Source organism: Musca domestica, unplaced genomic scaffold (assembly GCF_030504385.1).
Source record: "Musca domestica strain aabys unplaced genomic scaffold, Musca_domestica.polishedcontigs.V.1.1 5, whole genome shotgun sequence".
NCBI classification, from domain to species: domain Eukaryota; kingdom Metazoa; phylum Arthropoda; class Insecta; order Diptera; family Muscidae; genus Musca; species Musca domestica.
The window spans coordinates 3191259-3213525 of record NW_026712346.1 but is presented as its reverse complement, the minus strand read 5'-3'; the positions used below and the strand labels follow the sequence as shown (position 1 = coordinate 3213525).

At 33.9% G+C, this 22267-nt stretch overlaps 1 protein-coding gene across 5 annotated transcripts in view; it reads right to left on the bottom strand.

Moving 5' to 3' along the window:
* Nucleotides 1-22267, bottom strand: part of LOC101888100 (lysine-specific demethylase 6A) — a 333176-nt gene that overhangs the window by 60612 nt on the left and 250297 nt on the right. For all 5 annotated transcript variants that reach the window (XM_059128234.1, XM_059128235.1, XM_059128238.1 and 2 more), the window contains 3 exons: nucleotides 10087-10459; nucleotides 9292-10025; nucleotides 9112-9236 (listed from right to left, as the gene is read on the bottom strand). In XM_059128234.1, coding sequence (XP_058984217.1) covers nucleotides 9112-9236; nucleotides 9292-10025; nucleotides 10087-10459 — 1232 coding nt within the window. The remainder of the gene's footprint in view (nucleotides 1-9111; nucleotides 9237-9291; nucleotides 10026-10086; nucleotides 10460-22267) is intronic.

Below are 22267 nucleotides of genomic sequence, written 5' to 3'. Positions count from 1 at the left end.
TGGAATTGGTTTGTATAAAAATACTTCTATTTTTGGAGGTACCTTTACAGGGGGACTCTACCTGAAGCCGGGCCGTTCCAAATAATATTCAGTAAGACTATTTTTTAGCTATTTAGAACGTAAAATGTCAAATAACAGAACAATCTAGTGTAGAAATGTGACGAAATTGGGCAAATATCCCTTATTCGGGAGGTACGTTGTAAGGGGACCATGCTAAAACATGACTCGACCATATCCATTTTGTCACATTTTTTATTTTTATCCCCTCAATGTACCATAACCAAAGATTCATATTGATATCTGCACTGAAAGTATTTTTGGCCGCTGTTCCCATACGACCTCGACCACTGTGCGATGGTTCGTCAAGAACTTGGGTAGTGGAATCGACCATCTGTGATACAACGATTGGCAGTGGAAAGAAGAAAATCCGACTGCAATGTCTCCCTAACGCTACTAAAAACTGCACTCTAATTGGAACCGATTTCATGTGGCACAACGTTATTGGTACTGTTGGGTTTAGGTTTTACAAAATCTAACCAATAAATTTAAAAAAAAAGGTTGCTGTTTATTTTTCGGAAAACAAATTAGAAATGGAAATTAGTTTTTTTTTCAAAAAAAAAAAAAAAAAAAAAATTGAAAATCAAGGCAAGAATAATATTGTGGTCGATACAATGTCTCGGGTGCAATCAATAAAAATGCCTCTATGCACAGACTTCAAAGAGCTAGCAAAGGATCAAAAATCCGATGATAATTTACAATACATTTTAAGTGACAAAAAATTTCTCGACTACAGATTAAGCTTATGAAAAAAAGGATTTGAAATTTACTACGATGTATCAGGATGTACCATAAGACCATACATAACACTATCGTTTCGAAAATTAGTTTTTGATTCTCTGCATGGATTATCACATCCAGGAGTCAAAGGTAGATCACTTAATTCGATCACTTTACATTTGGAAGTTATTGAAGAAGGATATGAGCGAATGGGCTAGAAGCTGTACTGAGTGCCAACGATCAAAAGTTCACAGACATACAAAAAATAAACATGCTGAATTCAAACCACCGACTCAGCGTTTCAAACACATATAGATATTGTTGGACCATTAACACCATGTCAAGGTTATCGGTATCTCTTAACTTGAATTGATAGATACACAAAATGGGCAGAAGCAATTCCTCTTACAGACATTTAACCTAAAACAGTAGCCTCAGCCCTTGTTGGTATACGGATTTCAAGATTTGGTGTGCCAACGGAAATAGTTACGGATTAAGGTAAGCAGTTTGAGAGCAGATTATTCAGACAACTTGCAAAATTATGCTGTTCAAGGGTGAAACATACAACTCCCTACCATCCCCAAGCAAATGGATTAGTTGAACGATGGCACCGAATTATAAAATCATCCTACAATCCTAATCCTACTTGGCTTAAGAACGCGAATTATCACCATAACTGATGTATCCACTGCTGAAATGGCTTATGGAAGCAGTTTATCATTACCTGGACAGCTTATAATTGATACGCAACCGCCACTAGGCGATTCCGATTGCATAAAATTATTCCGGAACAAAATGAGTACCTTAAAACCAGTAATAACGAAATGTCATACAAATAACAAAATTTACGTCAGCGATCAACTAAATACATGTCAATATGTTTTTCTGAGATGTGATGCAGTAAAAAACTATTGTTACCACTGTTCACAGGACTATACAAAGTTGTTTCAAGAAATAATACAATTTTCAAGATTCTTGTAGGTGAAATAAAGATAGTTGTTTCTATTGACAGGCTGAAACCGTGTATCGTATCTGATGAATTGGAGAGTCAAGAACCAAAGAAAACGAAATCACAAAGAAAGTTCGTTTCGCTGAATGACAATGCTGGAGAGAAAGAGTACTGTAGCGGCTTGAAAATACTTTATTATTTGCTTTATACATTAAATTTTTATTTCATCAAGTTAGCTTTGAATTTGGAATTTTCTATTTTCATCAAGTTAGCCTTGATTTTCAATTAGTTTTTTTTTCAAAAAAGTTTTTTTTTTAGTTTTTTTTTCAAAAAAAAAAAAAAATTGAAAATCAAGGCTAACTTGATGAAAATAGAAAATTCCAAATTCAAAGCTAACTTGATGAAATAAAAATTTAATGTATAAAGCAAATAATAAAGTATTTTCAAGCCGCTACAGTACTCTTTCTCTCCAGCATTGTCATTCAGCGAAACGAACTTTCTTTGTGATTTCGTTTTCTTTGGTTCTTGACTCTCCAATTCATCAGATATGATACACGGTTTCAGCCTGTCAATAGAAACAACTATCTTTATTTCACCTACAAGAATCTTGAAAATTGTATTATTTCTTGAAACAACTTTGTATAGTCCTGTGAACAGTGGTAACAATAGTTTTTTACTGCATCACATCTCAGAAAAACATATTGACATGTATTTAGTTGATCGCTGACGTAAATTTTGTTATTTGTATGACATTTCGTTATTACTGGTTTTAAGGTACTCATTTTGTTCCGGAATAATTTTATGCAATCGGAATCGCCTAGTGGCGGTTGCGTATCAATTATAAGCTGTCCAGGTAATGATAAACTGCTTCCATAAGCCATTTCAGCAGCGGATACATCAGTTATGGTGATAATTCGCGTTCTTAAGCCAAGTAGGATTAGGATTGTAGGATGATTTTATAATTCGGTGCCATCGTTCAACTAATCCATTTGCTTGGGGATGGTAGGGAGTTGTATGTTTCACCCTTGAACAGCATAATTTTGCAAGTTGTCTGAATAATCTGCTCTCAAACTGCTTACCTTAATCCGTAACTATTTCCGTTGGCACACCAAATCTTGAAATCCGTATACCAACAAGGGCTGAGGCTACTGTTTTAGGTTAAATGTCTGTAAGAGGAATTGCTTCTGCCCATTTTGTGTATCTATCAATTCAAGTTAAGAGATACCGATAACCTTGACATGGTGTTAATGGTCCAACAATATCTATATGTGTTTGAAACGCTGAGTCGGTGGTTTGAATTCAGCATGTTTATTTTTTGTATGTCTGTGAACTTTTGATCGTTGGCACTCAGTACAGCTTCTAGCCCATTCGCTCATATCCTTCTTCAATAACTTCCAAATGTAAAGTGATCGAATTAAGTGATCTACCTTTGACTCCTGGATGTGATAATCCATGCAGAGAATCAAAAACTAATTTTCGAAACGATAGTGTTATGTATGGTCTTATGGTACATCCTGATACATCGTAGTAAATTTCAAATCCTTTTTTTCATAAGCTTAATCTGTAGTCGAGAAATTTTTTGTCACTTAAAATGTATTGTAAATTATCATCGGATTTTTGATCCTTTGCTAGCTCTTTGAAGTCTGTGCATAGAGGCATTTTTATTGATTGCACCCGAGACATTGTATCGACCACAATATTATTCTTGCCGCTAATATGTCTTATATCTGTTGTAAAGTGGTCAATATAATCCAAATTACGAAGTTGCCTTGGAGATGCCTTTTCTGGACGCCGCTCAAAAGCGAATATTATAGGTCTATGATCAGTAAAAAATGCCAGACTGACGACCTTCCAAGAAATATTGAAAATGCTTTAAAGTGGAATATATTGCAGCAACTCCCGATCGTATGCACTGTACTTAGCTTGTGTAGGTGACAATTTCTTAGAATAAAATCCAAGCGGACACCACCATGGCATAATCAGAAGCATCGACACAAATTGATGTTTCAGCATTTTCATACGGATAGGACAATAATCTTTGCCAATTCTTGTTTAGGTTTTCAAACGCTTGTTTTCGTTCCTCAGATAAAATTATTACTCTATTCCAGTTTTTCTCATTTTCGTTGTAAATATTGTGTAAAATTCTTTTTGATTTTGCAGCGTCTGGTAGAAATCGTCTGTAGAAGTTGATCATACCCAGAAAACGACGAAGATCCCCGACAGTGCTGGACAACTTATATTCTTCTATTACCTTATCTCTACTTGGAAGTGGCTTTAAACCATCCCTGGTAAATTCTAATTCAGCTGCTCCATAAACACTTTTCTCGACGTTGACAGTGAGACCATATTTTGAAATAATCTTCAAGTTTTCGATGTTCTTCAGAACTTGTTGATGCAACGAGAATGTCACCTATATAAAATAAACGCATTCTAAATCTCTACACACCTCGTGCACAAAACGCTGGAATGTCTGTGCAGCGTTGCACAATCAAAGGGAAATTCAAAGTTTCCGATGGGCGTTGATATTGCTGTCTTCTTTATATCTTCTTCGGCCACTGTAATGTGATGATAAGCTTTAACCAAATCAATATTGCTAAAAATATTATTACCATCAAGCAATGCACCAAAATCATAAATGTGTGGAACTGCGGAACGGTCAGGAACTGTGCGAGCATTTAAACCTCGGTAATCATCATATGGACGACACTCTCCATTGGACTAGCCCAACTGCTATTTGAAGGACGGTATGTACCAAGATCAATCATTTCCCCGAATTCTTTTTTACAATTTGTAGTTTTTCGTGTGGAAGGCGTGCGGGTTTACAACAAATGGGTGGACCTTCGGTTGTTTTGATATAATTCTGAACTGCATGTTTTGCTACAGACTTGAAACACATTTTTATCAAATCGATGAATTCCCGAAGCAGTGACGTGTATTTCGATGAGTCTGAAATACATTTAATCGTAGAATCGAGTACACACACTTGCAATTGAACCATTGCATCTCCGATTGGTGTTGGGGTCAATAAGGCTATTATTTTTTATATCAATAAGTAGACCACATTTATCCAAAAAATCTGATCCGATGATTGGCTTTTGAACATCAGCAACTACGAAGTTCCATGTAAATAATCGGTTCAATCCCAAACCTATTGAGAGTTTTTATGCTATATGTTCTGATAGTTGTTTGGTTTGCGGCATACAAAACAAGTTGACTGGGAAGTTTTTTGCTCATTAATTTTGACACAGGATACACCGTTAAATCTGCTCCGGTATCCACTAAATACCTGGTTTTCGATTTGATGTCTCGAACAAACAGGCGACATACTTCTTGGGCACACTCATCCGTCACCAAAACCGGTGTTCCATTTAGTTTTCCGAAGTTCTCCGAAGTCTAAAAATTGCATAGGGGAAACCCTTTTTCGTTGGAATCCTTACCTTGAGATAACGATCGTATTTCTGATAGCAATTCTGAAGGGCTTTTGTCTCCAAACTCGATGTTCGCCAATAGTTTCTTCAGACGCTTCACCTCTAAATCCGTGAATCCGCTTATTGTACATATTTTCAGCCGGAGGATTAACTACTATGTCTGATACCTTTTCCAATATTGCTTTCAATTGACGTGACAATCGTGTGGAATTTTATTGAATCCTGTGTAACGCCAACCAACCACAGTATCGAATCGGAACGCCAAAATGGTGGAACTTTCACCGCTATTTGCGAAACTTCCATTGATGATGTAGCATTTCTTGCGTCTGTAGCCATTAACATTTCTTATGTTGAATGTGACCAATTTGAGTCTTTAGATTATCGTATTGGTATTCTTTGTCTGGGGATACCAATTTGTTGGTAAATAAAGTTTTATAAAAAGGTTGCTGTTTAGAAATGAAAATTGTTTTTGTTGTCAGAAAAAAAATTTTTAAATCAATGCTAACTTGATGAAAATAGAAAATTGGAAAATCAAAGCCAACTTGATGAAATAAAAATTAAATTTATAAAGTAAATAATAAAGTATTTTCAAGACGCTACAGTACTATGAAGAGGAACCAAGGAAGAAATATTCGTTTACAAATCCTTTGGAAATTCAAATGTTTTCGTAAATGTCAAAGCTCACCATGATTCTCCAACAACTAAAGCAATCAGGGGAATGTCAATTTTCATTGAATTGTACTGAAAGAAAAACATTCAGACACCCACGCATGAAATTTATGGAACATCACATGCTATGTAAATCTGCAACGAATATTCTCCTCACTCTACTAAAGACATCTTTCGCGGAGCTATTCCTTCAAATCAGTCAACTCCCAGCAACGAATCTAGACCTTTTGGTCCTCCTGTAAAGGCAAGTCGAAATAATGGTGATGCTTATCTTGATAGCATATTCTTACCCCTTTTCAATTTTGAAATTCAAATGCTGAAAGAAAATTTTGGAGACTCGCTCGACGAACAACAAAAGCAAGAACTCGACAACATTCTGATCAGCAATGAAGACATTTTCTCTGAGCCAACATCCACCACACCATTTGCAGTTCATCGAATTCATACAAAAGACACGGATTCAATTGCTAATCCTCCATATAGATTGTCTCCATCTAGGAAGAATTTTCTTAAGACGGATATCGAGCGGATGTTGAACATAGGTGTCATAGGTGCTTTGCATGTGGCGAAGTTAAATATTTCGGTCGTGTGTTAACACACAAAGGCATAATGACAAATCCTAGCACAGTAGCAGCGATAGGACAAAAAAGAGAACAAATTAACTTCAAGAAACTCATGTCTTTCTTACAAGCCTGTTCGTGGTATCGTCGCTTTATACCATCATTTGCAGTAATCTCAAAACCGCTATCTTCACTTACAAAGAAAATGCAGATTGGAAATGAACATCAGAAGAGCAGAAAACCTTTGATCAACTTAAAAACTTACAGATATCTGTTCCAATTCTCAAGCAAGCTGTGAACGACGAATTGTTTATATTGAAAACCGATGCATGTGGTTATGCACTCGGTGCAGTTCTGCCCCAGGGGAAGGGCACGGAAGAGCATCCCATCGAATATGCAGCAAGTTGCTGAGCGTAGCAGAAGCAAATATTCAACCATCGAGAGAGGGGCATTCGCAATTGTATGGGCCGTGCAGAAGGTCCCAGGTTATGTTGGGGGATCCCAAGTTAAACTAATCACCGATCATCAACTTCTGCAGTGGCTAATGTCAATACATGACGTCTGGCCCGCCGGGCACATCTTCTACAACCGTTCAATATTGAAATCGAGTGCAAGCCAGGAAAAACTAATGTCATTGCGGACGTTTTATCTTGACCTCCTTATCAAGATCGCAAAGAAAAGGAACAGTGTCTTCTCCATTGAAATACCCAGGAAAAACTCCACAGAAAATAAAGATAGTCAGCTCAATGATCCTGAACTGAACAATATCATCGAATGTCTGGCAAACATGAAGAAGATGAAGCCTATTGGTCCAAGTACTATACTGCTATTAGTGATACCAAAGGATTAAAGAATGGAAATACTAAAATTTTATAATAGAAGTGACACTGCCGGTCACTATGGAATACAACGCACTACCCAAAAAATTACATCCCGATATTACTGGCCGAGAATAAGACGTGATGTTGCCAAATATGTGAAGGAATGCGTTGAATGTCAAATATACAAAGTAACAAATGTGAAGCCGGATTTCTTCAGACGGTTTCTAGTAACCAGCGATTTGAGGTAATTGCCATTGATTGGTTTGGACCATTTCCCATTACTGCCAAGGTTTCCAGTGGATTTTCATCAACGAGGACGTCGCCAGCAGATGGGTAGAGCTGTTCCTGTTAGAAGTTGCAACAGCTGAAAATTGTGCAAAATGATAATTGATGAAGTGTGTCTAAGATATGGGATTCCGAGGAAGGTAATTAGCGACAATGGAATTCAATTCATTTCCGCCGTTATACCACAGGTTGTTTACTGTTGTAACATACAACATACATTAACTTCAGTTTGCCATCCCGAATCTAATCCAGTTGAAAGAAAGAACAGGGACCTTAAAGCTCAGTTACCAATTTTGGTTGGAAATGATCATCAGTCCTGGGACGAGAAGATAAAAAGTATACGTTTTGCAATAAACTACGTTTTGTCAAAGTACAGAGTATCTAACAATTGGTCGACAGCTTGGGACCATCGATGATGTGCAACGTGATTTGAAATCCATCATCCAGTGGGAAAATTTCATTCCGGAAATTACACCACACCTCCTCTCGTTGCCCAACGTCCTCAAGGATGTTAAGAAAAATGTGCACCGCCAACAAGACAACAACAAACGAAATAGCAACGTACATAGAAGACCTCAACCAATGCTAGATGTCGGCGGCAAAGTTTTCGTTACAACATATATTTTGAGCAGTAGTGACAATGGATTAACTTCAAAATTTGTTCCGAAACGTGATGGTCCATATACAATCATCGAGCGAAAGGGTACGACCTTTTATGTTATAGCCCACGAAGATGATCCTACATTGCCATTGGGGACTTATCAAGCATCGCCCTTACTCAGGTTGTTGGCGAAGCCAATAAACAAGTTCATCCCGTAAGAATATTACGGCGAAGAGGAAGACCAAAACAGAAGTCATGTTGATGCTACGTCGGGACGTCTTCATCATCCACTATCAATCCGTTACAATATCTAATGTAAAGATACCCTTAGTTATAATGATAATCATAAATAATGCAACCTTGAATTTCATTTAATTTAGTACTACTATAGACAACTAAAGCTGGAAATACATAAAGAGCATATTTGGCTGGCTTAAGTCATCGGCTGGCTTCTTCGGAAATGAACAAAGGAGCCTAGGCCCAAAATCGAATTAAGTCAACCTAAAACTCCTTTGTTCATCTACGAAGAAGCAAGCCGGTGACTTAAGCCAGCCAAATATGCTCTTTATGTATTTCCAGCTTTAGCTATTACGTTGTTAAATATCTGCGTTCTAGACGACAATTTTGCTTCTCAAACATGGAAGCTAAGAAGGAATAAATTTGAAGAAATCACTCATACAGCGATCTCTATTCTAACATGTTACATTGTAACCACAAGATAAGATTGCTGTGAGCGTTAACAGATAATAAAGAAGTACTTATACAGCGATCTCCATTCTAACATGTTACATCGTAACCATCAGATAAGATTGCTGTGAGCGTTAACAAATAAAATACTTGAGTTTTAGTGTGTCTTTATTCATGTACAATTTGCGAAGCAAATCCGTTTCATTGACTCCCATTGCAGAAACCGCGGAAAAAACGTATAAAGTTGTTTCTTAATTTAAATACAATAAATTTTTGATAGGATTTTCCGAAATATTTTCTTATTGTTTTACTTTTACGGTTTGACATAGCTCACCTTAACATTTTGTTTCCGCTCTTGTTTTTTTTCTTTTTTCCGCTTATGGACGCACTGCTCAAAGAATCTTTCGAGTCCGAATCTGACATAGCAAGCCCTTGCGATCCATTTTTATCACGTTCCTCCTAAAATACATGCAGTATATGATAGTATTTGAAAGAGTTGGTAATCTATACTCACTTTTAGGCTCTCCTGAAAACTTGATGCTTGGTACTGTGCATATTTAGCTATAGTTGTATGCGATCTGTGGGAAATGCAGGCCCAAACGCGCTTTGCCTGAGTAGAATCCCAATTTTCGTCAGGAGGTTGGTGGACCTGTGTTCTAACCTCTACGCTATGATCAGGATTCGCTTCAACTAGTGTTTTTGTCGAGAAAAGACCAAGGTCCAATTTCAATGCTCCCGCAAGTCCACGAACCACGGCAATCGGATGTTTCAGACAGAATTCTTGCAATTGAGGACTAAATGCATGTTTTTTATTCTCTAAATGAACTGATGGAGTCGGTGGTAGTAGCTGCTCCCTTGTTAATCGTTGCGGAGGACAATCCGGTGGACATGGGGGTATAGAGTTATTACTTAATATGGAACATGGCGGAGGCGGTTCGTCTAAAGACAAGCTTTTTACTGCCATAGTTATTTGTTGGGAGTCCATTTCTATGTGAAATCCGCTTTTATTTTTGTTATCATTTTCAAAGTCACAAACTTTGTTAATTTCGTCATTTAAAATATCATTTTCGGTTAGAAATTGTACTTTATCAAACTTTAAAGACTTTTCTAGGGACTGATTTATATTTATATCAATCTCTTCCTTTATTTCAATAGTATCTTCGTCGAAAGTTCTCAATATATCATCGGTAAAAGAAGTAGGCAAATCTTTTTGAGATAAAATATCTTGCAATTCTTGATCGCTGACACCTTTGATTATTCAAAATTTTTATTAAGACATTCTCTCAATCTAACTTATCTATCTACTTACCCAGATCGGCTTGGTTAGGAAATGGAGAAACATAATCTTCACACTTCAATTGTTGTGAATCATTATTAAAACCTTGTGAACTTATATCTGGAAACTGTGAATGTTCAATCGAGAGCATACTACTGGAATTCCCTCGCTGTGGGAGCAATTGAAGCTTTTCTGCTGATTTCTGTTGATTATTCAACTGTTTAAGCATTATTTTTTCTTGCTCATTTAAGTGTTCTTCTTTTTGCTGCAGATACTTTAACACTTGCAACTGTTCATTAGATAAAGGTGTTTTATGTGGTTGTGGTCCTAGACGAATTTGAGAACCATCACTGTCTCTTAAGCGTTTTATTGGAGTGTTTGGATATGGCGGTGGCGGTCCCTGTGTCTAAAAAACACATGCTGTTAATGATTTTTTGTTAGATGTCGATTTGTATTTTAGCTGAATAAATACACAAATGAGATAATTGTCAAAAATATTTTCATAAAAAGTTTTGTTTTGTTTTTTTTTTACGTCAGCAAATAACAGACCTATATAACCTATATAATTATAAAGAAACAACCTCAATTGGTTTCATATTGCATGGGTTTATTATTGCTTATTTTAAATTTAATGCTAGTTTTAATGAAATCCATAATGTATAAATAGCAAGCAACAATAAATATTCTCAGCAATTGCCGAGTTAAGAAAGGCTATAGCAAATGTACGAAAAGCTCCATTGGAAAGAAGAACGGTGGAGTTCAACAGCAGAAATTTGAAGGAGATGGAAGCACTCTGGGCGGATATCGATCGCAATGAAAACAAAATTCGAGCGGATCCTGGAGCAGAGTCACATCCCCATATCATCTGTAACGAATACCAAGTCATTGGAGAAAAGTACAGAGCTGCAATCGACAACATCGAGGCAGACATCAAAAGGGGCAAAGAGCAAATGTCTCACAACCCGATTCCCGAAACAAGGGAGGGGTTACAAAAGCAATCCAGCCAGACTGCAACCAGCAGTGTGGCTGCATTAGTGAGACATCAAAGGGCTCTAAGCCACTTTAACAAGGGGCAGTTCAGGTCAACCTGCTCCTATCAGACAGTGGCTATAATTGAGAAATTGTGGTCAAACGTGGAAGACATCCACTTCAACATGTCCGACAATTTTGATGACTTCACGTTGGTGGGGTACGATCACCATGTCTCTTAATTGAAAAGACGTTAACATTAAAGGAAAAAGTCGATTGTACATCATCTCAGCAGAGATCATGCGTGAACTTGACAACTCAAGTTAATCTGCCAAATATTACAATCTTTAAATACAAGGGGATTATTCGAAGTGGCAAAGGTTTACTAACATTTTTGGGAAAATAATAAACGAACAGGCCTTACCAAAGTGCAAAAAATGTGGTATGGAAGAAGCTATTAGTTTAAGCCAATTCTGCATTTCAGCTCACAGATTAATATTGTGTCAGAATGTCTTGTGCAGAGGTTGGGAATGGAAATGGGCTGAAGATCAAGAACCGCATGCTGCTTGACGTCTTGTCCCCCCTGTGAAGGTACCTCCGACAAAAGAAGTACTTTTAATACAAATCAATTCTATATTTTATTATTTTCACATTTTTTGTAAAAAATATAATATAACAATTCAATATAAAATTAAATCAAAGTTATTAATGTATATATTTTTAAATTTCAGTGTTATTCAAGTAAACCAAAAACTGGTTTTAATAATATAAATTTTATATTGTTTGGTAAAGTTCGCTATCCCGTTATTAAAGATGCAGAGCTCAGTTAACAAGATCTGTATTTATTGAAACACGAGAATTTTTCGGGTATGATTTAGTCTAAAACCTTTTTTGTATCTTTGTTTCTAGACTCCACGGTCGCCTCCGATAATATTCCAACGATACCATGGCATATTTTATAATGTCGGGGGCATGTATTAAAATTGTATGTATTATGGGTGGAAGATAGTACAATTGATATCTATTTATTAACTCTTTAGCAGTTTCCAGTGCAAAGACCTTACATTAGGACATAAATATTGTACCCAGAAGACAATTCTTGTAACATTATTGAACACCTCTCAATTACAAATGTATCAATCCCTGTTGTTTCCGCAGTTAAGACTTTGAACAGTCGATAAAAAACAAAAGACTTTCTTTCTTTTCTTGTAGCTTCTGCTACCACTTTATTTGAGTTCTATTCTTACTTATTAATTCAAAGTGCTTATTAGGTGTTCCTGTTCTTTTGCACGTTTATTATTGTATTTCAAAAATATTGATAACTTGCATACGCGTGTTAAATCAAATTATATTTTCCAACATTTTAGCTTGCAAGGTAAATTGCTAAAGTTGCAATTTCTGGGGTCAACAGCATAAGTGTGCTGAATTATATTTCGGAACAAGTAAGCACATAACAAAAAATTACAAAAAAAAAAATAATAATAATAAAGAAACGAGTGGATGAAGAACAGGAAATACACGCGTTATTTAAGAAAGGTAATCATTTAAATTAGGACGCGATGGGGTGATATCGTAACTCCCCATCCGTTAGATTGAAGCTCCGACGAAATTTGGAGAATGGTTGCCCTTCTTTTACAAAATATAGGAATAATAATTAGCAATATAATTAATATTGATATTGTAGAGCTATTTATAGCTATATTAAATATTATATTTATTTCTAAGGTTTTGGTAAAATTATCTTCATATTTTATTTGTTTTATATATAAGTCTTCTAGATTTATTTCATTATATGTTCTATTTTGTTTTATTTCTTTTAACAGAGAAGTTTTTATTATTTTTTCTTTAACTATTATTATTTCATTTTTAAAGGTTAAATTTCCAACATTGATTAAACAATTTTCAAATTTAATTACGAAGTTTTTACATACATTAGTATATCTTCTTTCCGAATAACTAGTACTAGTGAAATTACTAAAGACATTTTTTGGTATAATTATTCCTTCTTTCAATTGCTGTCTTATTTTTTAAAATGCCTAAGAACCAGTTTTATAATATGCGTTTTGCTTATCGTCTATTAAAATTTTATTTTCTCTAACAAATATTGATTTATTTATGTTGTTAGGCATTGGTTCGAGGATTATTTGTTCACAGGATGATTTGGAAAATTGGGGAATGGAGAGGATGATAATAATTTGGTCTTTTTCAAAGGAAACGGCAACTGTTGTGTTAGTATATTTTTCAAAGTCATCTATTATTTCAATTTCTTGTTCGTCGAGTAAGTCTGTTGGTATTATGTCTAGTTTACTAGTAAATATAACTCCTGCGATGTCATCGATATGAATTTTGAGTTAACTTATGTCGTTGTTAATTTGGTAAATGTGTTTAAGAAAATCTATTTCATCTTCTAATGAAGATATCTTATTTTCGATTTCATTGCGGAACTTATTGATGTACGTTTTAACTATATATTGTTGTCTATTAATATGAGTTGTTATATTTTGAATCTGAGTAGAAAGAATTTTACTTATGCGTGTAATGTTTCCCTATCGTTTGTGTTAGCATTAGAAATTGTCGTTAAATTTGTAAGATAGGATCTGATTTCCTGTTCGTCATCGCTGTCCATATTTCCTGTTATAAAATTTCAACGCTTTGCCCAAACCATCAATTAAACCTCGATTAATTCTAAAATTTGGTGATAAATTCCCTGATTTAATTTTCAAAAGATTAAAATTATTTATTGTTGTGTCAAGTAACGGCGTTAACTCAAATATTGAGTCATGTAGTGAATTAATGTCATTCTCTATTCTAATCTCTATGGTACTGTAGTAATCTGTTACATTAATAGTATGATATATTCTTCGGTAATGATCGAATCGATCCTTATGTTGCCGTCTTTAATTGGGATGTATCCTTCGTTCATTGATAAGTCTTGTATTATAACTAATAACAATTGATAATATTCACAATTGAAGTGAGTAGCAAAAGATTTATGTGTACTTTCATCTAAAAATATAATGTAGTAATTATATTATGTTGAAGCCTGTTGCTAGTTAATGTTTTGAAATTTTCTTTTCATATGCGAATTATAGTATTTCAGATTCCTATCTGTTACTACATGGTCGGAGTCCAGTTCGGTCACAATTACTTTTCGAAAGTTTAAATGATTTTTCCCACCACGTTTATCATTTAAATAGACTGGACCTGTTTGGATGTCTACATTCTCACGGGTTTCATTTAGTTTATTTATGATCCTTTCTATAGTTTTCATTATTTTTCCTTTAATCATCGGATATTCATCTTTGCTTATTTTTCCATTTTTAAAATATATTGGTTTTTTATTAGTTGTCGAATGAATCGTATTATTGAAATACATTATGATTCTATACATTTTTTCTTCAACGCTTTCTGTTTCTCGGTTGGGGTCATGTCTTAAAATTCGGATATGTTCGTTGATGGTATTGAGGAGTCTTTCGATGTCTGCATTTGGGGTATGGTTATTATTTGAGGCATAGTGAATTTCAATTTCTTGCTCCCTTAAAAACTCACGAAAGGATATTTCTTTAAATCCTAGTTCAACTGCATATTTTGTATCCTAATAGCTTGGGCATGTTTTGCGAATTTGTCTAAAAATTTAAAAAATAGTGTTTTATCTAAGCTATAGAAGACGTCCGCGTGAATTATTTCTCCGGGTTTATTAGGTGTTTCAGTAACTTAATATTGTTGTTGAATGGGGTTTCTTTCTTATTTTTATTTGTTTCAAACGTCACAATTGTTAATGAATTGTTTTATACGTAACTTTAGTTGTGAGTGATAGATCTCAGTTTTTAGTTCTGCGAAATTTTCATTAATTCCTCTATGGTTATTGTTTAAATGTTCTTTTTCTATTATTTCCGTCAGCTCATTTTCATCTATAATATCCTTAGAAGAAATTTACAACGTATGATTTTAAAATTTTGGTTCTCCCCAAAGTATTTGTCAAACGCTTTTTCCATTTCGTTAAAAACTAATTCATCATTAATAAAAATTGCGTTGGTTTTGTCTGGGTTAAAATGGGTTTTTATACAGTGATTAGAGTATTTTCGTCAAAAGTTTTGGCATAAATTGTCTTCCTGTTATTATTAAAAATCTGTTCGTTTCTTATCTTCAGTGATTCTGACTGTGTTTTATGAATTATAATTTGTCTCCTGTAAAAATTAAGAGGATTAATTAATCTTCATTGAAATTAATTTCTATTCTGGATAATGCATCTGCATTTCCGTCCATAATACCTTTTTCGTAATCATATTCTTGTAAGCGTAGTCTCCATCTAACTAACTTAGAGTTAGGTTCCTTTATGGAAAATACCATTCTCTGATACCACATGCCCGAGAAATTTCGTTTCCCTCTTCATAAATTCGCTTTTATCTAGTTGGATTAACTTCCTTGAGTTTCTGGAAAACGTTTGTTATGGATTCTATATGCTCTTGAAGAGACGTTGAAAATATGATGATGTCATCCATATAGACTAAACAAATTGTATTAATAAATTCGCCTAAAACTTCATTCATTAGTCGTTTGAAGGTGGCTGGAGCTGTTTTCAGTACAAATGTCATACGTAAAAATTCGTAGTATCCGCCCTCCACGCTGAATGCTGTTTTTGGAATATCCTTTTCATGTATTTCGATTTGGTGGAATCCTTCCGCCAAATCAAGTGTGGTAAAATATTGACAGCGTCCAAGTTTCTCCAAAATTTCATCAATATTTGGTATTGGGTACTTGTCATCTATGATTACTTCGTTGAGTTTTCTGTAATCTCCATTTAGGTTTACCACTGGCATCCATCTTTTTCGGGACTATGCAAAGCGGCGCTGAGTAAGGTGAGTGACTGGTATCTTCAATTTGTTTCTTTACTTCAGTTTTATGCACTTACGGGTATCGGTTTGTTTTTGTTGCAATGGGGATGTTATTCATGGTCCTTATTTCATGTTTAATGGCGCTTGTAAATGTAAGGTCACTTTCTTCTGAGTAAAATATATCTTGATATTTTTTTATAATCCGTACAAGTTTTCTATTTCTTCTTCATTTAAATGCCCCAAAGGAACTTGTTCTAATATTAGTTTGTCCATATTATTATTCAGAAGTTATCTCTTTTGTGTTCTGGCTTTCTTGAATAATTCGTTGTGGCAAATTTCCATTAAGCTTAACGAAAGCATTAATTTTATAATTTTCTGCTTCATATACGCCTTCCATTATTTCGATATTCTTATCGTCATATATGGTTTGGGGGTTATATACAATTCTGTTTTTCTGTTCAACAGTTAACGAAACTTGATGCAGACCCGTTTTTTTTGAAATAATATTCAACACCGTCATTGGTATATTGAAAAGGTATTTTAATTTCTCCAGCTTCTAAAAAGTTGTCTTTCAGATTTACTATTGATTTCATTTGTCTTAATGTATTATTGCCAATCATTCCATTATATTGGTTATGGAATTGACAAACGAGGAATTCTATTTTTGTGTACACATTTGTTCCAAATTCTTCAAAAGCTGGGATGGCTACTTTTTCTCAAATTTTAATAGTGTGTTGGAGGGTCTTAATATTTGTGACATTACAAGGTACCTTCCACTTAGGGTTGCGGATTCCAGGATTAGTTATGGAATGTGTTGGTCCCGTATCAATTAGGAATTTTAGACTTCCTAGTTTGGATTTTATTGTCATATATGGTAAGTTTCCGTTGAGGCCTTCAGCTGAAAATGTTGGACATTTTTTGTATTTGTTCCTTTCTGCTTTTTGTCCTGACTGCAATGACATTGGTAACCCTTAGTTGAGGATGTCGGTTGAAAGTATTGTATGTTATTAATTTCCAGTTTTATAATATGCGTTTTGCTTATTGTCTATTAAAATTTTATTTTCTCTAACAAATATTGATTTATTTATGTTGTTAGGCATTGGTTCGAGGATTATTTGTTCAAAGGATGATTTGGAAAATTGGGGAATGGAGAGGATGATAATAATTTGGTCTTTTTCAAAGGAAACGGCAACTGTTGTGTTAGTATATTTTTCAAAGTCATCTATTATTTCAATTTCTTGTTCGTCGAGTAAGTCTGTTGGTATTATGTCTAGTTTACTAGTAAATATAACTCCTGCGATGTCATCGATATGAATTTTGAGTTAACTTATGTCGTTGTTAATTTGGTAAATGTGTTTAAGAAAATCTATTTCGTCTTCTAATGAAGATATCTTATTTTCGATTTCATTGCGGAACTTATTGATGTACGTTTTAACTATATATTGTTGTCTATTAATATGAGTTGTTATATTTTGAATCTGAGTAGAAAGAATTTTACTTATGCGTGTAATGTTTCCCAATCGTTTGTGTTAGCATTAGAAATTGTCGTTAAATTTGTAAGATAGGATCTGATTTCCAGTTCGTCATCGCTGTCCATATTTCCTGTTATAAAATTTCAACGCTTTGCCCAAACCATCAATTAAACCTCGATTAATTCTAAAATTTGGTGATAAATTCCCTGATTTAATTTTCAAAAGATTAAAATTATTTATTGTTGTGTCAAGTAACGGCGTTAACTCAAATATTGAGTCATGTAGTGAATTAATGTCATTCTCTATTCTAATCTCTATGGTATTGTAGTAATCTGTTACATTAATAGTATGATATATTCTTCGGTAATTATCGAATCGATCCTTATGTTGCCGTCTTTAATTGGGATGTATCCTTCGTTCATTGATAAGTCTTGTATTATAACTAATAGCAATTGATAATATTCACAATTGAAGTGAGTAGCAAAAGATTTATGTGTACTTTCATCTAAAAATATAATGTAGTAATTATATTATGTTGAAGCCTGTTGCTAGTTAATGTTTTGAAATTTTCTTTTCATATGCGAATTATAGTATTTCAGATTCCTATCTGTTACTACATGGTCGGAGTCCATTTAAAATTAAATGATTTTTCCCACCACGTTTATCATTTAAATAGACTGGACCTGTTTGGATGTCTACATTCTCACGGGTTTCATTTAGTTTATTTATGATCCTTTCTATAGTTTTCATTATTTTTCCTTTAATCATCGGATATTCATCTTTGCTTATTTTTCCATTTTTAAAATATATTGGTTTTTTATTAGTTGTCGAATGAATCGTATTATTGAAATACATTATGATTCTATACATTTTTTCTTCAACGCTTTCTGTTTCTCGGTTGGGGTCATGTCTTAAAATTCGGATATGTTCGTTGATGGTATTGAGGAGTCTTTCGATGTCTGCATTTGGGGTATGGTTATTATTTGAGGCATAGTGAATTTCAATTTCTTGCTCCCTTAAAAACTCACGAAAGGATATTTCTTTAAATCCTAGTTCAACTGCATATTTTGTATCCTAATAGCTTGGGCATGTTTTGCGAATTTGTCTAAAAATTTAAAAAATAGTGTTTTATCTAAGCTATAGAAGACGTCCGCGTGAATTATTTCTCCGGGTTTATTAGGTGTTTCAGTAACTTAATATTGTTGTTGAATGTTTCTTTCTTATTTTTATTTGTTTCAAACGTCACAATTGTTAATGAATTGTTTTATACGTAACTTTAGTTGTGGGTGATAGATCTCAGTTTTTAGTTCTGCGAAATTTTCATTAATTCCTCTATGGTTATTGTTTAAATGTTCTTTTTCTATTATTTCCGTCAGCTCATTTTCATCTATAATATCCTTAGAAGAAATTTACAACGTATGATTTTAAAATTTTGGTTCTCCCCAAAGTATTTGTCAAACGCTTTTTCCATTTCGTTAAAAACTAATTCATCATTAATAAAAATTGCGTTGGTTTTGTCTGGGTTAAAATGGGTTTTTATACAGTGATTAGAGTATTTTCGTCAAAAGTTTTGGCATAAATTGTCTTCCTGTTATTATTAAAAATCTGTTCGTTTCTTATCTTCAGTGATTCTGACTGTGTTTTATGAATTATAATTTGTCTCCTGTAAAAATTAAGAGGATTAATTGTTTCAGGAATAGTGCTAGGTGCACTTCCATCTTCATTGAAATTAATTTCTATTCTGGATAATGCATCTGCATTTCCGTTCATAATACCTTTTTCGTAATCATATTCTTGTAAGCGTAGTCTCCATCTAACTAACTTAGAGTTAGGTTCCTTTATGGAAAATACCATTCTCTGATACTACATGCCCGAGAAATTTCGTTTCCCTCTTCATAAATTCGCTTTTATCTAGTTGGATTAACTTCCTTGAGTTTCTGGAAAACGTTTGTTATGGATTATATATGCTCTTGAAGAGACGTTGAAAATATGATGATGTCATCCATATAGACTAAACAAATTGTATTAATAAATTCGCCTAAAACTTCATTCATTAGTCGTTTGAAGGTGGCTGGAGCTGTTTTCAGTACAAATGTCATACGTAAAAATTCGTAGTATCCGCCCTCCACGCTGAATGCTGTTTTTGGAATATCCTTTTCATGTATTTCGATTTGGTGGAATCCTTCCGCCAAATCAAGTGTGGTAAAATATTGACAGCGTCCAAGTTTCTCCAAAATTTCATCAATATTTGGTATTGGGTACTTGTCATCTATGATTACTTCGTTGAGTTTTCTGTAATCTCCATTTAGGTTTACCACTGGCATCCATCTTTTTCGGGACTATGCAAAGCGGCGCTGAGTAAGGTGAGTGACTGGTATCTTCAATTTGTTTCTTTACTTCAGTTTTATGCACTTACGGGTATCGGTTTGTTTTTGTTGCAATGGGGATGTTATTCATGGTCCTTATTTCATGTTTAATGGCGCTTGTAAATGTAAGGCCACTTTCTTCTGAGTAAAATATATCTTGATATTTTTTTATAATCCGTACAAGTTTTCTATTTCTTCTTCATTTAAATGCCCCAAAGGAACTTGTTCTAATATTAGTTTGTCCATATTATTATTCAGAAGTTATCTCTTTTGTGTTCTGGCTTTCTTGAATAATTCGTTGTGGCAAATTTCCATTAAGCTTAACGAAAGCATTAATTTTATAATTTTCTGCTTCATATACGCCTTCCATTATTTCGATATTCTTATCGTCATATATGGTTTGGGGGTTATATACAATTCTGTTTTTCTGTTCAACAGTTAACGAAACTTGATGCAGACCCGTTTTTTTTGAAATAATATTCAACACCGTCATTGGTATATTGAAAAGGTATTTTAATTTCTCCAGTTTCTAAAAAGTTGTCTTTCAGATTTACTATTGATTTCATTTGTCTTAATATATTATTGCCAATCATTCCATTATATTGGTTATGGAATTGACAAACGAGGAATTCTATTTTTGTGTACACATTTGTTCCTAATTCTTTAAAAGCTGGGATGGCTACTTTTTCTCAAATTTTAATAGTGTGTTGGAGGGTCTTAATATTTGTGACATTACAAGGTACCTTCCACTTAGGGTTGCGGATTCCAGGATTAGTTATGGAATGTGTTGGTCCCGTATCAATTAGGAATTTTAGACTTCCTAGTTTGGATTTTATTGTCATATATGGTAAGTTTCCGTTGAGGCCTTCAGCTGAAAATGTTGGACATTTTTTGTATTTGTTCCTTTCTGCTTTTTGTCCTGACTGCAATGACATTGGTAACCCTTAGTTGAGGATGTCGGTTGAAAGTATTGTATGTTATTAATTTCCAGTTTTATAATATGCGTTTTGCTTATTGTCTATTAAAATTTCATTTTCTCTAACAAATATTGATTTATTTATGTTGTTAGGCATTGGTTCGAGGATTATTTGTTCAAAGGATGATTTGGAAAATTGGGGAATGGAGAGGATGATAATAATTTGGTCTTTTTCAAAGGAAACGGCAACTGTTGTGTTAGTATATTTTTCAAAGTCATCTATTATTTCAATTTCTTGTTCGTCGAGTAAGTCTGTTGGTATTATGTCTAGTTTACTAGTAAATATAACTCCTGCGATGTCATCGATATGAATTTTGAGTTAACTTATGTCGTTGTTAATTTGGTAAATGTGTTTAAGAAAATCTATTTCGTCTTCTAATGAAGATATCTTATTTTCGATTTCATTGCGGAACTTATTGATGTACGTTTTAACTATATATTGTTGTCTATTAATATGAGTTGTTATATTTTCAATCTGAGTAGAAAGAATTTTACTTATGCGTGTAATGTTTCCCTATCGTTTGTGTTAGCATTAGAAATTGTCGTTAAATTTGTAAGATAGGATCTGATTTCCTGTTCGTCATCGCTGTCCATATTTCCTGTTATAAAATTTCAACGCTTTGCCCAAACCATCAATTAAACCTCGATTAATTCTAAAATTTGGTGATAAATTTCCTTGATTTAATTTTCAAAAGATTAAAATTATTTATTGTTGTGTCAAGTAACGGCGTTAACTCAAATATTGAGTCATGTAGTGAATTAATGTCATTCTCTATTCTAATCTCTATGGTATTGTAGTAATCTGTTACATTAATAGTATGATATATTCTTCGGTAATTATCGAATCGATCCTTATGTTGCCGTCTTTAATTGGGATGTATCCTTCGTTCATTGATAAGTCTTGTATTATAACTAATAGCAATTGATAATATTCACAATTGAAGTGAGTAGCAAAAGATTTATGTGTACTTTCATCTAAAAATATAATGTAGTAATTATATTATGTTGAAGCCTGTTGCTAGTTAATGTTTTGAAATTTTCTTTTCATATGCGAATTATAGTATTTCAGATTCCTATCTGTTACTACATGGTCGGAGTCCAGTTCGGTCACAATTACTTTTCGAAATTTTAAATGATTTTTCCCACCACGTTTATCATTTAAATAGACTGGACCTGTTTGGATGTCTACATTCTCACGGGTTTCATTTAGTTTATTTATGATCCTTTCTATAGTTTTCATTATTTTTCCTTTAATCATCGGATATTCATCTTTGCTTATTTTTCCATTTTTAAAATATATTGGTTTTTTTATTAGTTGTCGAATGAATCGTATTATTGAAATACATTATGATTCTATACATTTTTTCTTCAACGCTTTCTGTTTCTCGGTTGGGGTCATGTCTTAAAATTCGGATATGTTCGTTGATGGTATTGAGGAGTCTTTCGATGTCTGCATTTGGGGTATGGTTATTATTTGAGGCATAGTGAATTTCAATTTCTTGCTCCCTTAAAAACTCACGAAAGGATATTTCTTTAAATCCTAGTTCAACTGCAGATTTTTTATCCTAATAGCTTGGGCATGTTTTGCGAATTTGT